Below are 19,328 nucleotides of genomic sequence, written 5' to 3' on the forward strand. Positions count from 1 at the left end.
TTTGACCTGTGTCCTTACCTCTTATGTCTTCTAGAGTTTTTAAGTACATGGCCTGGATTTATAGTTATATATAGCTCGGCAACGAGATTGTGTATTTAAAGTATAATTTATTAGTATTACTTCTTTCTTCTTATTTTTCTTAATATATAAAGCAGATGAGCTGTTTCCACAATCATATGATGACACGGTAAAAAGGGGGAGCTATACTTTTTCTGAAGTCAAGTCATTGTATTTAACTTTGTTTATGAAAGTAATTGAATAAAAGATGAAGCACCCAAAATCTATTCAACCCCAAAACAATAAAATACTTCTGATTTTGCTTTGCTGATGTAAAAAAAGCATTATTGAGAATGGATAAATGAATACTAAGAAAGCATTTTTTTGGGCCCCCCTAATAAAGCATACTTATGCTAATTTTGGGCCCCACTAATAAAGCATATTTATGCTAATTTTTTTCAACTAAGATTCAGACATGATATTAAAGCTATTTGTATTATTTTTATCAGTCTAATAAAATGAGAAAATTTAATAGATCTCCTAACATCTTTGGCTCTTCCAAAATCACCCCAAAAAACAATTCATAAAACTACATGTAGAAATTTGTTTAAAGTGGTTTGGACACATGTACAGTAAAAGTTAATAGAGGCATAAAGAGTTATAGTGGTTTGGACATGTACAGTAAAGTTGTAAAATTTGTCTGTTGTAGAACATCTACAACAGCTTCAAAACAGACTGACATATGACCAATCCATCAAGTGAAATCTAACATTTCACACTGAAACCAACTCACAATCTACTGCTTGTTGACACTAATCTTCAACAAACTCAGTATCAATATACATCCATTACAAGATACATGTCCCCAACCAAGTACAAGACCCTTAGATATAATTTTTCCTATTCATCCCAAAAAAAAAAAAAAAACTCAACAGAGACTTGCCTGTATTTGTCAAACAGCCAAAAAAAAAAAAAAAAAGGAAGATAGTAATAACTGGGTAAGCAGTCCTACCAAGCAGAGTATTCCTTCAGAAGTTCCCAGCGTACAGTATACACATGAACATCTTACGGTGACAATTTTTGGCTTGAAGGGCAATTCTTTTCAAGTAAAATAAGCCAAAAAAATTTATTTATATACGGTCAAGAAAGCTTGATGGGACATGCAATTACCCTAAACAAGCTGGAGCCACGAACAATTCAGAGTGACTGAGGTACTCCTCCAATCCATTTTATAGGTCACATTCTAAAAGGTAAAGTGGTTTATTTTATAAATCATTGAATTGATAGTAATGTTTTATTTTAAATGAAATGCCTAAACTATCCTTAAAAAATACGAGAAAGAGAAATAGAAAAATAATATTATATAGTTTATTTATTTTTTGAGGATTAGTTTGTAATTTTACAAAATTTTATTCTTTGCACCTTTGTTGTATTGGTATTGAAAGGTTGGTAAAAATGACTTATAAATAGGATCGGAGGGAGTATATGTATACACATAGAGGCACACGGAATAATGACTTCAAAGGCAACATAACTTTCCACAATCTCATAGGAAAATGTCTCACAGGTGTAGCATCTAAATATATATTACTAGGCCTGCACCCAGGGAAAAGGAAGAACAAAAACTTAAATTACAATTCTAAACAGCTTTATTTCAATTAGAGACAAGGATACTTACATTCATATATAACATAAGCTGCATAGATTGGCGCCTAACGGAGTAGTGAAATATCAAAAATTCAAAATCGTGGACAATCTTATTCTTTGATAGAGTATTTGCCATCCAAGTGAAGAATAAATAAAGAAGTGGATAAAGCTAAAGGAGAAAGTACAAAGGAAGCAAAAATCAGAGAAAACTAAAAAATTCCTAGAATTTAATCTGATATTTTCGATCTAAGGAATTCTCAGGATTACAAGAGGGGAGTTGCATGCCACAGTTTCTCTTCATGGATCAGGAGTTGATCAAATGGTAGGATATTCCGATACATAAATCAACACAAGCAGCCACAAAATCTTGATCCAGTGGAATTATGATTCCAACAAGAAATTTAACAATAAAATGCAACAATATATGCATGATAAGATAAAGAATTTATATTTCAAATTTTCTCATTGACTTTGGACTGCGGAGTGATTTTTCCTCGTATAACCTTGCAGTCAAATCAGAAACAAGAGCATACTTACTGTTTTCACAGCATGATGTCATTAAGGCTGCTAATGTTACTCTATTGACATAGTGATCTATGTCTAGTAACTTGTGAAAGAACATAGCTACTTTTCTCTCGCTACTTTAGTTTCCTAATCAACGCATTAGCAATTTGAATCTAGAGTTTTCCTTCCAGCCTTTCCAGGACCACCGCAGCAGAACCACAATCATCTATCTTGCAACACTCATAAGCCAAAGTAACTCGAATAACTTCACATGGGATAAGCCCCTTTTCTATCATAGTATCACATAAAACACACGAGCTTCGTCCAACTTTGAGTCTTTACGAAGACCACTTATAAGAGAACTATAACTGATACTATCTGAAGCATAACCATGGTCACTCATCCTATGAAAATACTTCATAGCCAAGCTTAAATTTCTTTCCCGACAATACCCACATATCATGGACGTATAGGTTTCCTTTGGATGGAACTGGTCCACTTTTCACAGCTTCATTGAAAAACATCTTACTTTCTCTCATTCTCTTTTGCCTACAGAAGGATGAAATTAAAGCGGTGTATGAATAAATATCAGCTTGAATGCCACCCTTCACCATCTTATTGAACAACACCAAAGCCTGATTAATATCTGCCTGTTTGCAATGTTGAGTTATGAGAATAGTATAGGTGACTTTATCAGATTTCAATCCACCACGATGCAAACCATTTTTGAGCACTTTGTAAGCCTCTTGTACTCTTCCCTTCTTATAAAGGTCATCAACAATGGCATTATATGTACATATGTTGGGGATAAAACCTTCATTGCTCATCATATTCATCAATTCAAATGCTCTATTGAAATTACCTTCTTTGCAATGTCCATCATTAAGTGTTGAGCATGTGTTGGCGTTTGGGACTAATTCCTGTTCCTTCATGTTGTGAAGCAGCATTTCTCCCCAGTGCAATTTGCCATCTCTGCAATGCCCACTTATCATTGCCATGGAAGTAAGGACATTTGGCTTGTGATTTTCACTCCGAACAAGCTTAAGGAAACGTCTGAATGCTTTCTCAGTCCATCCATTCTTGCAAAGACCATCCTTCCTTAGTCAATGTCGTATGTGCATACACATTGGGTTTCCAACGTTTACGGACGCTTGCTTGACGCTTCCACTTTTACATAAACCTTCTATCATAGATGTAAAGTTAATCAAATTTGGCTTCAAACCCATAACACTTAGTTTATGAAAATACCAAGATGCTCTATTTGTTAAACCCTTCTTATAGAAGCTTCTGATTATCAATGTAAATGGGCATTATCAATCACAAAGCCCTTCTCAAGCATGGCACTTAATCACCTATCAGCTTCCAAAATATTACCTATTTTGCAATATGCAATAACCATCAACTTAAAGCTTGTCGAATCTAGGCGGGCCCCTCTCACACACATTTCTTCGAGCACTTGCTCTGCATATTCAACCAACCCCACATCGCTAGTAACCTTCATAATCCAATTCAATGTTTGAGTGTTGGGAATCAAACCCTGATTATGCATTTCAATCACCATATCTACAGCCTCCGTCAACTTCCCTATCTCAGCAAAAATCTTCACCACAGATCTCAACACTTCATTGGCTTTCTCGAAATTTCTATTCCCAATCAACGACATTGAAGAAACCATGTAGAGCCGCATAAAACGCCGAAACTTTGGAAACCCAATTGTCCAATTCAAGAAACTAAACGCTATCATTGATCCAGCTTCACTTGCAAGTGAAGCAACCACCCGTAACGGCTTGCTCGTGAGTCAAGGAATAAGCGTCCGCGTTAAGATGAAGCATTGGATGCGACCCCATCATGTGGGCTTGCCAATGATAAGAATCACAGACTAATAAGCATACCATTTTTACAATTGATTGAGGATCTGGTTGAGATGTAGGTTGAACCGAAGAGGAGGATATAGTATGACAAGACGACGGGTGGTATTGTCTGCATAAAATAGAAGTGGCTTTGTAAGTGCATAAGAATTATGGTGAACGCCATTATTTCTGAGAATCAGAACGAAAAGCATGAAAATTTGACCATTGGAAGCGAACTATTGCATCTCAGTCAACCGAATTAGAGAAAAATTCCCCAGTCCGTTCAAATATTGTTTGCCGTTGGGGATCCCAAGCAACGATGTAGACTTTATTTTATTTTTTAAATAATATTATTACTATTATTTAATTAAAAAAATTACACTTAAATCTCAACACTTAAATCTCACATAAAAGAATTTATATTAAAAAAATTTATAAAATTCACAACATAATCCTAAATTTCAAATCAAGTGTATTTATAACTTGACAATAGATATTTATAATTAGACAATAGTATTTATAACTTGTAAAGAAAAAAAAAACTTGTAGTCACAAATTGTAAATACTTTTACCTAATTATAAATGCTTATTATCAAGTTGTAAATGCATAAGATTTAAAATTTAAGAGTATTTTGTGAATTGTATGAGACCTCTTAATAATAAATTCTCTTATGTGGACCTAAGTGTAATTTTCCTCATTATTATTATTATTATTATTATTTTAAAAAAAACCAACAATTCAAGGATTATTTTTATTTTGTCTCAAATTAAAATTAAAATTAAAATCTTCAAATTAAATTTATATAATTAAATCTAACCTATTTTACAACAGCAAAATCATTGAGTAGCAATGTTTTAAATTCCCATTGAAATGTGCAAGATTTGATTATTTTGATCTGGAAAATGATATAACATGAGTTTGGATTGTGGGATTATGATTGGAAGAAGGGTGTTGGCGGCAACAAATCATGGACAAAGAAAAGTGTTGGTGCCTAGAAGAGTTCCTGGAAAGAAGAAAGAGGAGATGAAAGAATTTAAATAATTTAAACAATATAAATATAAATTCTAAGTAAGTGCCATCTCAAATTAAAATTTTGTGAAGTGTCATGTTCTGATTGGTCCTTATGGCACTTCAGATCTACCTAAGAATTTCTTTCCAATCTTTAAGATGTCATGGAGGTCATTTATCATGAAACATGAATAATTTTTGTTGACTTAATTAATAGCGCGTTTTGATTTTTATATTTAAATTCGTTGTTACATTTAATTCAAGTAAATTCTTCAAACCATCCGCCCGAGAACAATATATATATATATATATATATATCCAAATGACATAATGATTCTAGAGGTAGAGTGTCTCATTTTGTGAAAAAATACCACTTCAAGTTTGTATACTTTAACCAGGTTTTGTTTTTAATCCTTATAATTTATTTTTATAGTTTATTATTCCTTTTTTTATACTCTCTCTATTAAAAAATATAAAATATTTATAAATGAATCTCATTTTTTAATAAAGTAATTATTTATTTTCAAACTAATACTATATTTATCTCTATTTAATAGGATATTCTACTTTAAAATAAACATAAAGTATTTCTATATTAGAGAAAATTTTAAATGAAAAAAAAAGTAATAATTATACTTTAAAAACACTTAAAATATTTTATATTTTTTAACATTAAATTTTTAAAAAATACTTTATATTTTTAAATAAAGAAAGTACAGGTTTTTCATCCCTTTTATTTAGATGTTTGAAATGTTGGTCTTTTTGTTTTGAAATATATTAAAAAGGATCATGAGTTGGCCCAAATACTAAGGTTCAATGTCCTCAGATTTTTTCAGTGCCTTCCTCCCTCTTACTCGTGCACAGTCATCTCAAGAAAGTAAAATTTGGGAAGTAAATAAATGCGTTAACGTGCTTGCTCACTAGACCTTTTAAGATAATTTAGATTTTGTTATTTTAATCATCTGCCATCATGCTGCAAATCCCTTATGGTATTTGACATGACTTGATTTCTATTCTTATCTAGCACAAGTTTTTTATGGCTTTCTATTAAAAAAAAAGTAGGATTTTTTTTTAATAAAACAATTTTAAACAGACAATTTGATAATTTTATTCAAGTCAACATATTTTTCCCTAGTCATTTTAATAGATTTAATATTATAAAGTTCATGTCAATGCAATTATAACACCGTTTTGGCCATCTCTTGGTTCTTTTGGATATTTTTTACAATACAGGGATTAACATTCCACATGGAGGAAACAAAAAGGATAGAGAACCACGGATATAAACTATAAGACTTAGAAAATGATTAAAATAATAGGACTTGAAGTGATATTTTCTCATATTTTGTTGAAATTTTGTATTTGTTATGCTTTAATTTGTGGATAATTAATCAAATCAATTTGTCCCCATTGTCTCCTTAAAAAGAAAAAGAGGAAAAGAATTGTTTTTGGAGGGGGGGGGGTCCAAATTAATTATCCGGGGTACTGACCTCTATCATGAAGCGAGACTGCAAGTATAGGAAGGTCAGTGGTAGAGATCATATTCGTCAAGATTATATAAAACTATGGAATCAAGCCAAGCCTGCATAAATCAAACTTAACCTCAATTGAAACCTGCTTCAGATCTCAACTTCTCCAAGCCCACTAGTTTGGTTTAAACTTCAACCTTCAGGTTTTGCCTCTTGAAATCTAAATCAAATCAATCGCTCTTTAATCGAGTTCCATCATGCATACTTCGATGCATGAAGGTATTAATATATTGAATGTAGATAGAAATAGCGTTTGGAATATCAACTTGGTGTCCTTGGAAGCACAAAATAACCTTACAAACTTCTTTCTCAAATTTTGAAAACATCATTTCAGATTCAATAACTTAAGACACAATACAAAGCTTCTTGAGAGTATATCCCATGTATTTAGAATACTTCTAAGCGGTATAAGATTTATCAAGTCTTATCAATGAATCAGGCTCCACAAACACTAATTAAGAAACAAAATTAATAAAGATGAACAAACAAACTGCACAAGCAATTTCAGCATGATGGATATGTATGTATATATATTTTTCATAAGGACGCATTAACAATATCAAGGACTAAACAACACTCTTTTGAACTGAGGGAGGCCAAGACAGTCTCCTATGGCTTGTACCATTATCTTGATGGACCTCACCTGCCTGGCTCTCTTCTCCATCTACTACTGCCTGCTGACCCAATTCTTGCCTCCTTAGGTTTCTGATAGCTAAGTCATCGAAGCTTGATTCGTTTTTCCATGGCGGTGGTGTCACACAATCAGAAACTCCTGGGAGTCTCTGAGAGGGATCTCCAGCAGGTGTCCTTGGCCCAAGGGTGTCAGAATAACCGACTCTCAGATTTTGAAGAGTTGCAAACGATTCTCTCATTGCTGACATGGCTTCGAAGAACCGAGTGCAAGATGCCAAAGCCACTGGGATTGGTCGAAGCATTTCCTAACAAAAGAAGATTGGAATTTAATGAAGTAGTCAAACGCAAATGAAGCAAAGAGGTAGGACCTTCAAGAACTAATGAATGAACAAGCCACAAATTGGTGATTCTCCAAAACATGCAGTTGACATCAGCTAGCAATTACTCATTTAGCAGAAAAGATAAGATCAGTCTCGGAGAAGCTGAGATGATTGCTTTATTTTATTGCAATTTGATTGATTCAAGAGCACACAGAATTCTTCTGACAAGAGATGTCTTCTGATTATGTGTATTGCACAATTTGAAGGGTTGATAGCTAGACACTTAAAATAGGTTGGGTACAATGATGCGACTCAATGTCATTCAGAGTGAAGAGACACCAGAGGAAAACAGCGTGCAATAAAATCGTTTACCTGATACAAAGTAACACAAATTGATGAGTATTTACCTGATTATCCTTCAGATGTTAAGCTTTCCATTTTTCATACCAAAACAGATAATCTTGCACTTGTTTCAAATATGTACACCTTTTACAGCTCCATTCATACAATTAAATATTCACTGATCAGATTCTCAAGCAATAACCTTTGGACACGTGTAGTTAATCTTAAACTTTCCAAAATTCTTACTCCCTCTATTCCTTCTTATACGACAACTTTTAGAAGGTCTTAGCGTTCCTATTTATAAGAAGTTCTCCAAAATCTAGACAGCAATTTAAAAAAAAAAAAACCTGAAAAAGGTGCTTAAATTAATTAAGAGAGAGAATAGTATTTAATAAAGGGTATTTGAGAAAAAATGAGGTGATTTTAAAGCCATCAATTATTTTTCTTGGTTTATGTAAAGTAGGTAAATTTATCTTATAAAATAGAATGGAGGAAGTAGAAAACATGATGAAGGATGATTTGCAACTTGAACTCTCAAGTAGTAAGAACTAATGCATTTGTGTCAAGGCAAATTATTTAACAAAGCAGCAACAATACCAACAGGGATTAGCATTGCAACAATAACAGCTACTGCTTGAGATACGAATAGTATTAAAGCATTAGTAGTCATTATAGCAACACAATCAATTAATCTGAATTTAACAAAATAAAAGTACAACTGTACAAACATACCCCCCAGACAGAAGGAGGTTCCTTGAAATTCTGACTCCAATGGAAATCTGCCACTGATGCAGTCAAGGCACCATAATCACTAGCAGCCTTCATCAATAGTTCAGAGAATTGTTTCTGCATAAGTTGAAATATTCTACTTAGCATTAGAATTTGGCATCCCTACATACTTTCAAAATAACATTCGACAATACTTGACAAACATTTAAAGATAATTTCAACTAATGTTTGAAAATAAACAAATCAAACCAAACAGAATTAATTGATTATCAGACGCTTTTCCCAATAATTTAAAATCTCCAGTATATACGAATTTACAGTCTGTATTTTAATTGATATTCAATAAACATTAACTTTTGAATTAGATAATTCAAGCTTTGCAAGCTCAATACTGGTATAATTCACAGAAAGCATTTTTATGTTGTGATTTCGTACAAGAAAGCATTAATAAATTTTGGCTAAAACTGACTTGGTCAAACTGAACCAATCTGGTCTTCAATGATTGTTCAGTTGAATCACTTTAAGCAAATCAAATATGTAGAACTTCTTTGTAACAATCATTGGTTTGATTCAGTTTGGTTTCATTTAGGTGCAAAAAAAGACAAAATAGAGGCTAGAGAAATGAAAACTCCAACAATATGGGCTTCAAAACAAAGAGCCCATCAAACCAACAACATTGCTCTTGTACTAGTGCTGTGATCTTCAGTAATTGTCTGAATCCATAAGCTCATGACTCCGCAAGTCACTCAGAGAGCTTTCACTAAACTTGACTGAAGCCAATCTGACAATTAAACTACTTCAATTTCCATAATAAAACTCAACACCAACAACTACATTAAAAAAGCAGTAACTTTAAAGATTTAAAACCATTAAAAATGCACAATCTTCATAAAATATATGATCAAGCCAGAGGAAAAATTAGCCTTTGAACCCCTAAGCAACAAGCTAAAGGAAAAAGTAGTCACTACACTGTAAGAGCTAAAACCTCTGGCAAACAAACAAACATACATGTAAATGAAAAGCCTTCTAGGAAGTTGCCAATTGAACTCACTAATTGAAGCAAGCAAAATCAGAACGCCGACCATCAAAAGAAAATGTCAAAATTCAACAACAGTCGGTTGTTTCAAGCATGCAAAACTAGGTAACATTTTACCTCAAAAATAAGAAGAAGAGTAAGTTATACAAATCTTTCTTGAGTTTTGTTAAAATTACAGACTTCTCATAAAACAAAAAGTTTCAATACACTTTAGTCCAATTGATTTTTATTAAAAATACCCTCCAGTAACTTGAGGGAAAGCCTTGGTGCAGCAGTAAAATTGTTGCTGCATAAACTGGTGGTCATGGGTTCAGATAATAGAAGCAGCCTCTCACAAAATGCCAGGTAAGGCTGCATACAGGAGACCCAAAAGTAGGTCCAACCATGCCCCAATCCCATGCATAGCAAAAGCTTCAAGCACTAGTCTGTCCCTTTTACCCTCCATTAACTTAGAATAATGAGATATGGACATATCAGAGTCTTCAATCATGTCATAACTGCTTCTAAATTTAATGATTCCCGGTGTTAGGATTTTGTAGTGCTGCTTTGATCAACATTTATCATCCAAGTAATACCAAGAATCACGCTGTAGACTACATCGTAGAAAAAGCAGAAACTTAACAAAGATTTCAAGTTTCGGCACAGGATCACTTAAATTGTATATACACTAACCTGATATTCTGCTTCTACAGGAATGCAATCAAGCGAATAAGGTTGCTGTAGGCGAGCTATAATGCGATCCTGCCAGATTTTAGGTAATTAGGACAAATAAAGTAATATTCTAATCTTTTACCCACAAAAGAAACAAAAGAAAAAAAAAGGTAATATTCTCATCTAAATTAACTCCCAGAGAAAGAGGAAAAAGAAGAAGAGCTCTGGAGAAAGCATATAAAGTTAGGAAGCAACTTGTCTCATTCTATTATTAGCAGTTAGCTTATGGCTATCCATCATATGGGATTCAATCACCACCAATCCTCTTCCCTCAAACAGAATATCAAAATATTAAAGTAATAAGATATAATTAAAGCAATGTGCTTAACTAATTAGCACCAGTTGAATACACTGGTAATGGAAAAATAATGAATTAAGGCAAGAAAAGACCATTTGTACGGATCTTTTGTCCAAAGTGCTTATGCACAGGCAATCTCATGTAAGAAAGCAAGGGTAGCATAATGAACTATGCATGCTACCTTATTTTGAATAACATCTTTCAATATATTTGTAATCCTTCCCAATGTCTCGATCTTCTTTTCCATTTCACTGACATGGGTCAAATGTGCAACATTCTTATCATCCTAGAAATTTCAAAAGTCACAAGATCACAGAAAATTGAACACAGGTTAGCAAGTTTTACAATAATTATGTAAGAAAGAATTCTTCAGTTTTTTTAATTAACAGGAATTTTGGTGACTGGTTCAGTGGATCTTTTACAACAATCTAACCTTGCGACCTTGAAGTTCCACTTGCAAATCAGCGATTTTTCTTTGTACAGTAGTTAGTTCTCTCAGAACCCTGATTAAGTCTTCACCCTTTTCACCTGTAGTGGAGGATGAATTAAGAAGTTCTTCCTAAGGAAAGAAGAGAAAGATAAGATCAGCCCAGTAAAAATTTTGATCCATCCACACCACATATTGCCAAATAATAGATGCTTCTAAGCCATAAGCATGAGCTTTTGTAAGATTATCTATCATTATTACAATGGTTTAGATAGTCATTGACACGAATAACAAATAATACATAGATATACAAGCAGTTGTCATCATATTATCAAAGTGTTAAAGTCAGACGGCTTCAAGAGTGTTAGTAAGACAATATGATCCAAATAATGTAATCTGAATGTTGATAGATTATATGATCACATTCCTAGCTTGTCTTGACAGATTTGTTTTTCATTTCACATCATCTAGTTTTAGATAACATTCTGAAGATTCAAATGCTAATTACATGCCCCAAATTGGTGAAGAATAAGAGATTTATGGAGTTCCATTGTTCAAGAAAACGGGATTGCAAGCAGATGGTAAAGATTAGGTGGTCCAAAACAGAAATTAATTGATGGCAGTACCCCAAAAACTTAAGGATCAATTATATGGCAAGTCTAATCAAAATGTAAACATGTTAGTCATATATTGGGGAATTTCACAAGGTGACCAGAGGTTTTAAGTTGGTTTTCTCTACAGGAAATTGAGTGTACCACGTTATTTATAATCTGTCTAATAAAAACATAACATTTAGATGCCATTAAATATAAATTGATTCTAACATTAATGATAGTAAAGAGAGAAAAATCAAGAAACTAAATATACATTCTATTATAAAAATAACATCAATTAAAATAATATCACATGAGATTTTATTCAGTTGATTTGAAGCATTCTAATTGGACAGACAACAAATGACATGACACACCTGGTCTACCTAAAAATTTCTCTTTCTCTACAACAAGGCATCATTGACTTTTTGAACTGATAGATCAAGCTAGTTTGATTCTTGCACTAATATTTCATACATGATGTGTCACAAATATATAGTAGCCATGTATGATAATTCGCTTAACCACTAGTAGCATGCTTTGATGGGAGACAGTGTAGGTGAAGAAAAGATTTCATTGAAAACTCTCTCGTATGGGTAGTATTTTTACAAGGAGGGAAGGACAACGGAGGATTTCCAACTAAACATCCAAAATGCACCAAAGTCCTCCTGCGTTCACAGTCATAAGTTGTCCCAAGCTGAGGGATTTTGGAAAAGAAAGTCTTCCCAAGCAAGAGTTAACTGTCCCTTCCCCTCCCTTCTCTAACCTTCCTTTTTCTTTGGATTCCTTTCCTTCCCTTCTCCTCCCAACTCCCAAATGTACCCAAGCATTTAATTTGACTTCTTTTATGGAATTTCTTTTATGCCAATCAATTGCCAATTAAGCTAAGCTTCAGGCTTATAAATAACAATAAAAATTGAACCACGGACAAAAACAATGGAAAGGTTGGGCAATTTCGTGAATTCTAAATACACATATCCCAGCAGAATTCAAACCTTTCCCAGTCATTCATTATGTGATTACACATTCACAGAACAGACAGCTTGCTTCCCCATGGTCTGAAAGTAGTTATATTAAAATTAAAGTTCATTATCAAAGTTGCCCCAAAAGTTTTTTGTAAAAAATAACAAGAACTGAATCAATTCAAGATAGTGGATTTTTATTATGAGGTGGCTCCCCCCAAGTCATCCTTCAAACTTAAAGTTATAAGGGAGCATTATCATTTTAGTCAATTATATTTCTCTACATTTCCCCATCTCTCCATTAGGAACATGGAAAAATTATGTCAGAATACATTCACTTGGTTGTAACAAGCATCTCCTTCTTATGAGACTGACGCCTCCTAAGGCTAATCCAAACTGTTGTATTTACATCTGTGTCAAATCATCGTCAACGATCATTTTAAAAAGAAAATTAACCTACTAATAATCCCAATGAAACTTGAGCGCAGACCTCTATAAGAGACTGAGTAGTTGTCACAATCCTATACTCCTCCTCAAGAAACTGATCCCGTATCAAAGGCATATGTTTACAGAGCTACACATGTTGAGTGTATATGGTAATTCTAATCATTAATTTTCTTTTTTATTTATTGGGTAAACGAAATAAACGAGATGTAGAATCAACCTAAACAATAACGTGTACGTTACGAACAAAGATGTTATCATGTACAGTTGTACATTATTCAAACAATATCAGTTCCATCACAAATCCCAGGTTCCGGTACCTCCACTTAATTTTGTTCAATTCTCATCTTCCACTGTCACTGGGTATTTGGAAGTATGCTTAATTACGGGAAGTAAAAAAAATGCCATAATAAGGAAAATGAAAACCATTCTGAAGTAGAAAAGCAAATTTGTTGAAATCAATCTAATTTAAGCAACAAGAGGCAGAAAATATACCTGGGAAGGAGGAGGGGAGACAGAGAAACCAAGATCGGAGGCAATAGAAAGAGCGTCTGACATGCCCCCAATGCGTCTGAGAGGCTTCCTACCAACCCAAGTTGAGTCACCAGCCATCGACATTTCGAAATGCGAACACCTTATGAGGCAAAGAGAAAAGGCACTGTCTTTGAATACGAATTGAACTGAAGAGAAATTGAGCTTCGTGGAAGAGGAGGGGGCAAAAGAAAAATTTGAGTGAAAAGAAAGAAACTTCAGTTTGCTTCTTCTGCCTAATGCTTCGATTCAAAGATAAAAATGGAAATTTGGGAAAAGGCTAAGGGCAAGGTGGGAAGACTGAAAAAGTAAAAGCCGCTTTCTACCTCATAACAAAGGGGATAATTTCTACCAAACTTCGGCGGCAATGTAAAATATGCAATGAGGAGAAAGAAGCTGATAAATAAACCAAGAAATATCGCAACTGAATGAGTGATGAACCTGCGTCAACGGTGCCGAGAAAGATGGAGGTGAAGTGGTCGAAAGAGACCCAGGGTATCAGGCAGAGTCAAACGGAAAAGGAGAGGGAGTCGAACTCAAACTAGATTGGGCCGTCGATGAAGGTGGAGGGAGAAGTCGACGAAGGTGGAGCGGGAGAAGTCGAACTCGAACCAAAATCAGATCTGCGATGGATGAAGCTTCGATGAAGTCGACCTCGAACCAGATTGGGCCGTCAACGAAGGTGGAGAAAGAAGTCGATGACAATGGCAAGGAGAAGCAGTAGCTGCCGTCGACGAAGGCGGAGGGAGAAGTCGGTGGAGCGAACCAGAGAAGAGAGTGGAGGAACTTAGGAAGGGTGGACGTGGACTGCGTAAAATTGAGGGATAATTTTTGTCTGAAAAAGTAGTTAAAAAGGGATAGTTTGGTAAAAAAAAAAATTGGAAATCTAACGTAAATGCTAAATACACCAAAGATCTTTTTGGTTAATTGATTTAAAAATTTATTATTTTCACTTTATGATTTGCAATTATCAAAACAAAAATGGTTATATTTCTAAAGAGAAAAACTTATTAAACATATCATTGTGTCCTAATATTTGTTATTCTCATACTCTTATCAACTATTTCCTTCACTTAAAAATATAAAATATTTTTAATCGAATCTCACCCTTCAATAAAATAATTACTTACTTTTACACTAACCCTATTTTTTTCTATTTACTTCTATTAAATATCCTATAATAAATATAAAGTCATTATCAATAGGACCATTTTTTTAAAAAAGAAGCAATGATTACATCTTAAAAGATTAAAAATACCTTACATTTTTTAATATTTAATTTCTAAAAAAATGTCTTACATTTTTAAATGGAAAGAGTATCAAAATACAATTTATAAGTAAGATTCATTAATTTGTAAAGAAAACTTTTTTTAAATAAGGTTAATTTACAAGCTCGGATAACAAAGGAGGTTTGTATTAGACTAGTAAAAATCAATGTAAAACTTTATCAAATCTCATGTAGTTATAATAAAATTTGAATACAAATAGAGAAGGTCATAGAAAAGAGACAAAGCTGTCCCGACAGTGTAAAATAAATAGTCTTAAACCCTTTAAAGAGGAGTAGAGGAATATAAAAAGAAAAAAAATTAATCATTTAGTTCTTATAGTTTTAATTTAGTTGTAATTCAGTTTCTGAACTTTGACTTATTATAACTCAATCATTGAAATTTTGACTTGATTATAAATCAATCCTTGAACTTTACTTCTTATAATTTAATCCCTAAAGTTTTAACCTCTTAAATATTTATCTCTATATTTTAAAAATAAAATTACAAAAATTAAAATTATTTTAAACTTTTAGTATTTATAAATATTAAAAGGGTTTAGTATTTTAAGATATTAGCAATAAATTTTAAAATATTTTTTATTTTTATAATTTTATTTTTTAAAATACAGGGACCAATATTTAAGAGGTTTAAATTTCAAGAACTAAATTGTAAGAGGCAAAGTTTAAGATCTAATTTACAATTGAGTCAAAATTTTAGGAATTAAGTTATAACGAGTCAAAATTTAAAAACTGAATTACAATTAAGTCAAAATTATAAGGATTAAATGATTAATTTTCTCTAAACAAATACTCATGAAAATTATTTAATGGGACCTTTTGATTAATAATATTTTCAAAGGATTGGTTGATAATTGAATACATTAGTATCGTATAATTCATGTAGCTAATTCTATTTAACAGGATAAGGGGGATTGTTGATGGCGGTGTTGTTATATTTGATAAGTTTTTTTTTTTTAACAAATTAACAAATCTAACTTGCAAATTTTATTTCAAGGGGTTGTAAATTATGGAATAAGAATAGTAAATTCTTAAACCAATTCATTGATGATACTTTTGGATTAATGGAAGTTTGGATTTAGATTTGGTTTAGATCTCATTTGTACATACAAAAATTTAGGCTAAAATGTACCATTAGTCATTTAACTTTATATAAGGTTTTATTCTAGTTTTTTAATTTTATAAAGTGTCTCTTTAATTATTTAATTCTAACTCCATTAGTTTCATTAACAAAAGATTCCTATGTTAAATTTTTAAATATTAACAAAAACATTTTGAAATGATGATACGTTAAGATTAATTTTTAAAAGTAACAATGATTGCCACAAAAAAATCATTTGAAACTAACGGTATTAGGGTTAATGAATTAAAAAATACTTTATAAAATTAAAAGATTAAACTGAAACCTCATATAAACTTAAATAATCAAATGTAACTTCAGTCCAAAAATTTATAAATTTAAATTTAATCCAAATCTGAATCCATCTCTTATTATAATTCCTTTATATTTTTATCATTAATACTTTTATGATTTTCATACTTTTATTATCACCTCTCGTTGAATAAAACATAGAGATAAACTCATCTTTTTCAAGCTTTTTATTTTTATTTCAAATCTCAACTCCTCTATCTTTATTATATTGTCATGTGAAAATAATGTATAATTTATAAGATAAAATTAATGAACCTTTTTTTTAAATAAAAAGTCACAGAACAAACAGTGCAAAAATACATCAAGCCTTAGAAGAATCTCCTTATAGCTCAAGGAGATCCTTAAGGATAACAACATCAAAATTATGACAATAAGCGCGATGTACAAGTCAGTCAACGTGGTGATTAGCCTACTTGAAGATAAGGTAAAGGGTTACAATCCAATTCCACATAATTAGATTCATGATATTTGTAATATAGTTGAATAGGGTGGATTTGATCATGTTCATCGAGAATGAGTTTGATGTCTTTGATCTTCTGAGTCGCAATAAACATTGACTTGAGGGAGCTTTTCTTCCCAGCAAAGAGTTAGATTTCCAAGGATAGCCATTGTTATTATGCTCAATTGGTATCCCAAGTATTTGGTGTAACTTTTTATTCAATTTCCATTTGCATCATGAATAAGACTGCCACAGTCCCATTTTGACAAACAAAACCATTAAGGCTTGAGTGGATGTCGTTTAGAGTCTCTAGAATTAGGAGCCGGTCAATGTTAGTCTATCATGTTGGTGTTGAGGATAATGATCCTTCATGTCAGGTGTTCGAACTGACATTGAGAGAGAAGAGTAAAGAATTAGGAGCCAGAACATTCATCCTTGCTTCTAGCTTGATATATATCATCGATAATGCTTTGGGTACTGGTGATGGTAAGGTAATATCACTTTTAGGGGTGAGATCTTCTAAGCTCAAGATTATTCTGCATATGAACTTCCAAATTAATATTCCCACAAGAATGTGCAAACAACCTTTGCCAATTCACTTTTCTTGTTTTAGAATTTCCTGTTTCTTTTTTTTGCATTCCAAGTATCTAGTCTTGCAAGGAGAAAGAAGAATAATTTTTTTTTTTAATTGAAAAGTTTAACCAATTTTCGCCAACTTGCCTGGCTTTGGTGCAGTCTCTGAGAATATCAAGGGAGGAGTATAAAGAGTTGCAACCAAAAGGATAGATCCTATTGTTCGTGCCAATATTAATGAAGTTGGTTTGGACCCACTATTCTAAATTGCCTTCCAAAGACATTTGATTTTTTTTTATAGGTAGGTCATCTCTAAAAATTTTGTTATCCAAAATATTCTTTAAATATTATATTATTATTGTGTATATATCTTAGCCATTATTAGAAAGTATTATTTGATATTATTATATAATTATTAGTCATTATTGAATTGTTTATTTCTTGGTGTATAAAATGTACCCTTCAGCTTAGTAATATACATGACATTTTTCCATATATCTCTTTCTTGTGTCATGATACTAGAGCCATGTTTAAAAAAAAAATCATGTACACAAGAAAACCTACCACCAACAGTGATGTTTTCACACAAGTCATGCTTCTTAAGCCTGTATCATCAATGTTACTTAGCCCCGCCTTATAAGAAACCCTCCCTCCTAACCTAGTAATTATCATTGCTTTTCCACTAGCATTCTCCAGTTACATAAACCCAAATATTTTAAAGAAGCCTCTCGTGATCCCTCATAGCAGCAAGTTATGAATGAAGAATTATAAGCCTTGGAGAAAATGCACGCTTGGAATTTTGTTGACCTTCCTTTTGGTAAAACTCTGGTTAGATGCCACTAGATGTACAAAAATAAGACTCATTCTGATGGCTTTTTGAAGTAACGTAAAGCCTGCTTGGTAGCATAAGGATTTACATAAGAATATAGTGTTGATTATAAGCAAACTTTTGCACCTGTTACATGTATAACTTCTGTTCGTAGCCTTTTATTTGTTTGATCTACTGCTCATGGTATTGTTCTATTGCTATTGCATGTTGATGGCATGACTATTATAGACAGTGATGATATAGGACTTGAGAAGCTCAAGACATAATTGGGATAATAATTTGAAATAAAGGATCTTGGCAGACTGAACTATTTTTTTGGGCTTGAAGTCCATCATGGGATAGATGGTATGTCTCTCTCTCAAGTCAAGTACATTACCAATTCGATATTTCGAGCACACCTTTCTAATGGAAAAGTTTAAAATACTTCCATGAATCGAACATTCACTATACTTCCACTAATAGCACCTTGATAGATAATCCCATCTGTTATCACTAACTAGTTAAGGGCCACATCTATCTTACCATGACCTGTCTTAGCATTGCTTATACAGTCCATATTGTCAACCAATTTATGTCAGAGCCTTGAACTATTCATTATGCAGTAGTTCTTTGAGTCATTCGATAAATCAAAGGTATTCTATATCATGGGGTTCACTTCTTAGCTAGCTCTTCTCTTGCAATGCAAGCTTACTCTGATGCTAATTAGGATGGTGATCATAATGATCGATGATTTACGAGTAGTTACTATATCTTCCTTTGTCATTTTTTTATCTCCTAGAGAAGCAAGAAACAAACATTAGCTCCCACTCCAGTGCTAAATCAAAATACTGTGCACTACTAGACATGACTATTGAGGTATTTTGATTTCGTTGGTTACTTGATGAGTTGGGAGTATCTTAAGGTTCATTCATATAAATCTATTGTGACAGTCAAGTTGTGATCAAGCTTGCTCACAATGATGTGTTTCATAAGCAAACCAAACATATTAAGATTGACTATCACTTTACTCGACATCATGTTGTTTAGGACACCATTTGACTTGTTCCAATCCGGACAAAGCATCAGCCAACTAATTTGTTTATAAAATCTTTTCATCTAGGCCACTTTTAGTTCTTGGTAAATAAACTCAAGTTGCTCTTTATTAAGTCATCTTGAGTTTGAGGGGAAATGTTATTCAGAATATTCTTTAAATATTTTATCATTATTGT

At 32.6% G+C, this 19,328-nt stretch overlaps 1 protein-coding gene and 1 pseudogene across 2 annotated transcripts; both read right to left on the minus strand.

Moving 5' to 3' along the window:
- Positions 1 to 1,945: 1,945 nt before the first annotated feature.
- Positions 1,946 to 4,166, minus strand: LOC129289026 (pentatricopeptide repeat-containing protein At4g19890-like; annotated as a pseudogene).
- A 2,754-nt stretch (positions 4,167 to 6,920) lies between these two features.
- LOC129287526 (AUGMIN subunit 2-like) lies at positions 6,921 to 14,382 on the minus strand. Of its 2 annotated transcripts, XM_054923716.1 has the most exons (7): positions 14,004 to 14,382; positions 13,527 to 13,665; positions 11,039 to 11,164; positions 10,787 to 10,891; positions 10,269 to 10,337; positions 8,564 to 8,677; positions 6,921 to 7,474 (listed from the first exon to the last, which is right to left on the minus strand). In XM_054923716.1, exons 2-7 carry the CDS (start codon positions 13,647 to 13,649, stop codon positions 7,103 to 7,105), a joined length of 909 nt encoding a protein of 302 aa, XP_054779691.1. In that variant the 5' UTR covers positions 13,650 to 13,665; positions 14,004 to 14,382; the 3' UTR covers positions 6,921 to 7,102. The 2 variants fall into 2 exon arrangements, with proteins under 2 accessions (XP_054779691.1, XP_054779692.1); XM_054923717.1 differs by lacking the exon at positions 14,004 to 14,382 and having other exon boundaries at positions 13,527 to 13,980.
- Positions 14,383 to 19,328: the final 4,946 nt, after the last annotated feature.

The sequence above is a fragment of the Prosopis cineraria genome, unplaced genomic scaffold (assembly GCF_029017545.1).
Source record: "Prosopis cineraria cultivar Desert tree isolate PC_DT_omini unplaced genomic scaffold, ASM2901754v1 PC12, whole genome shotgun sequence".
NCBI lineage: Eukaryota > Viridiplantae > Streptophyta > Magnoliopsida > Fabales > Fabaceae > Prosopis > Prosopis cineraria.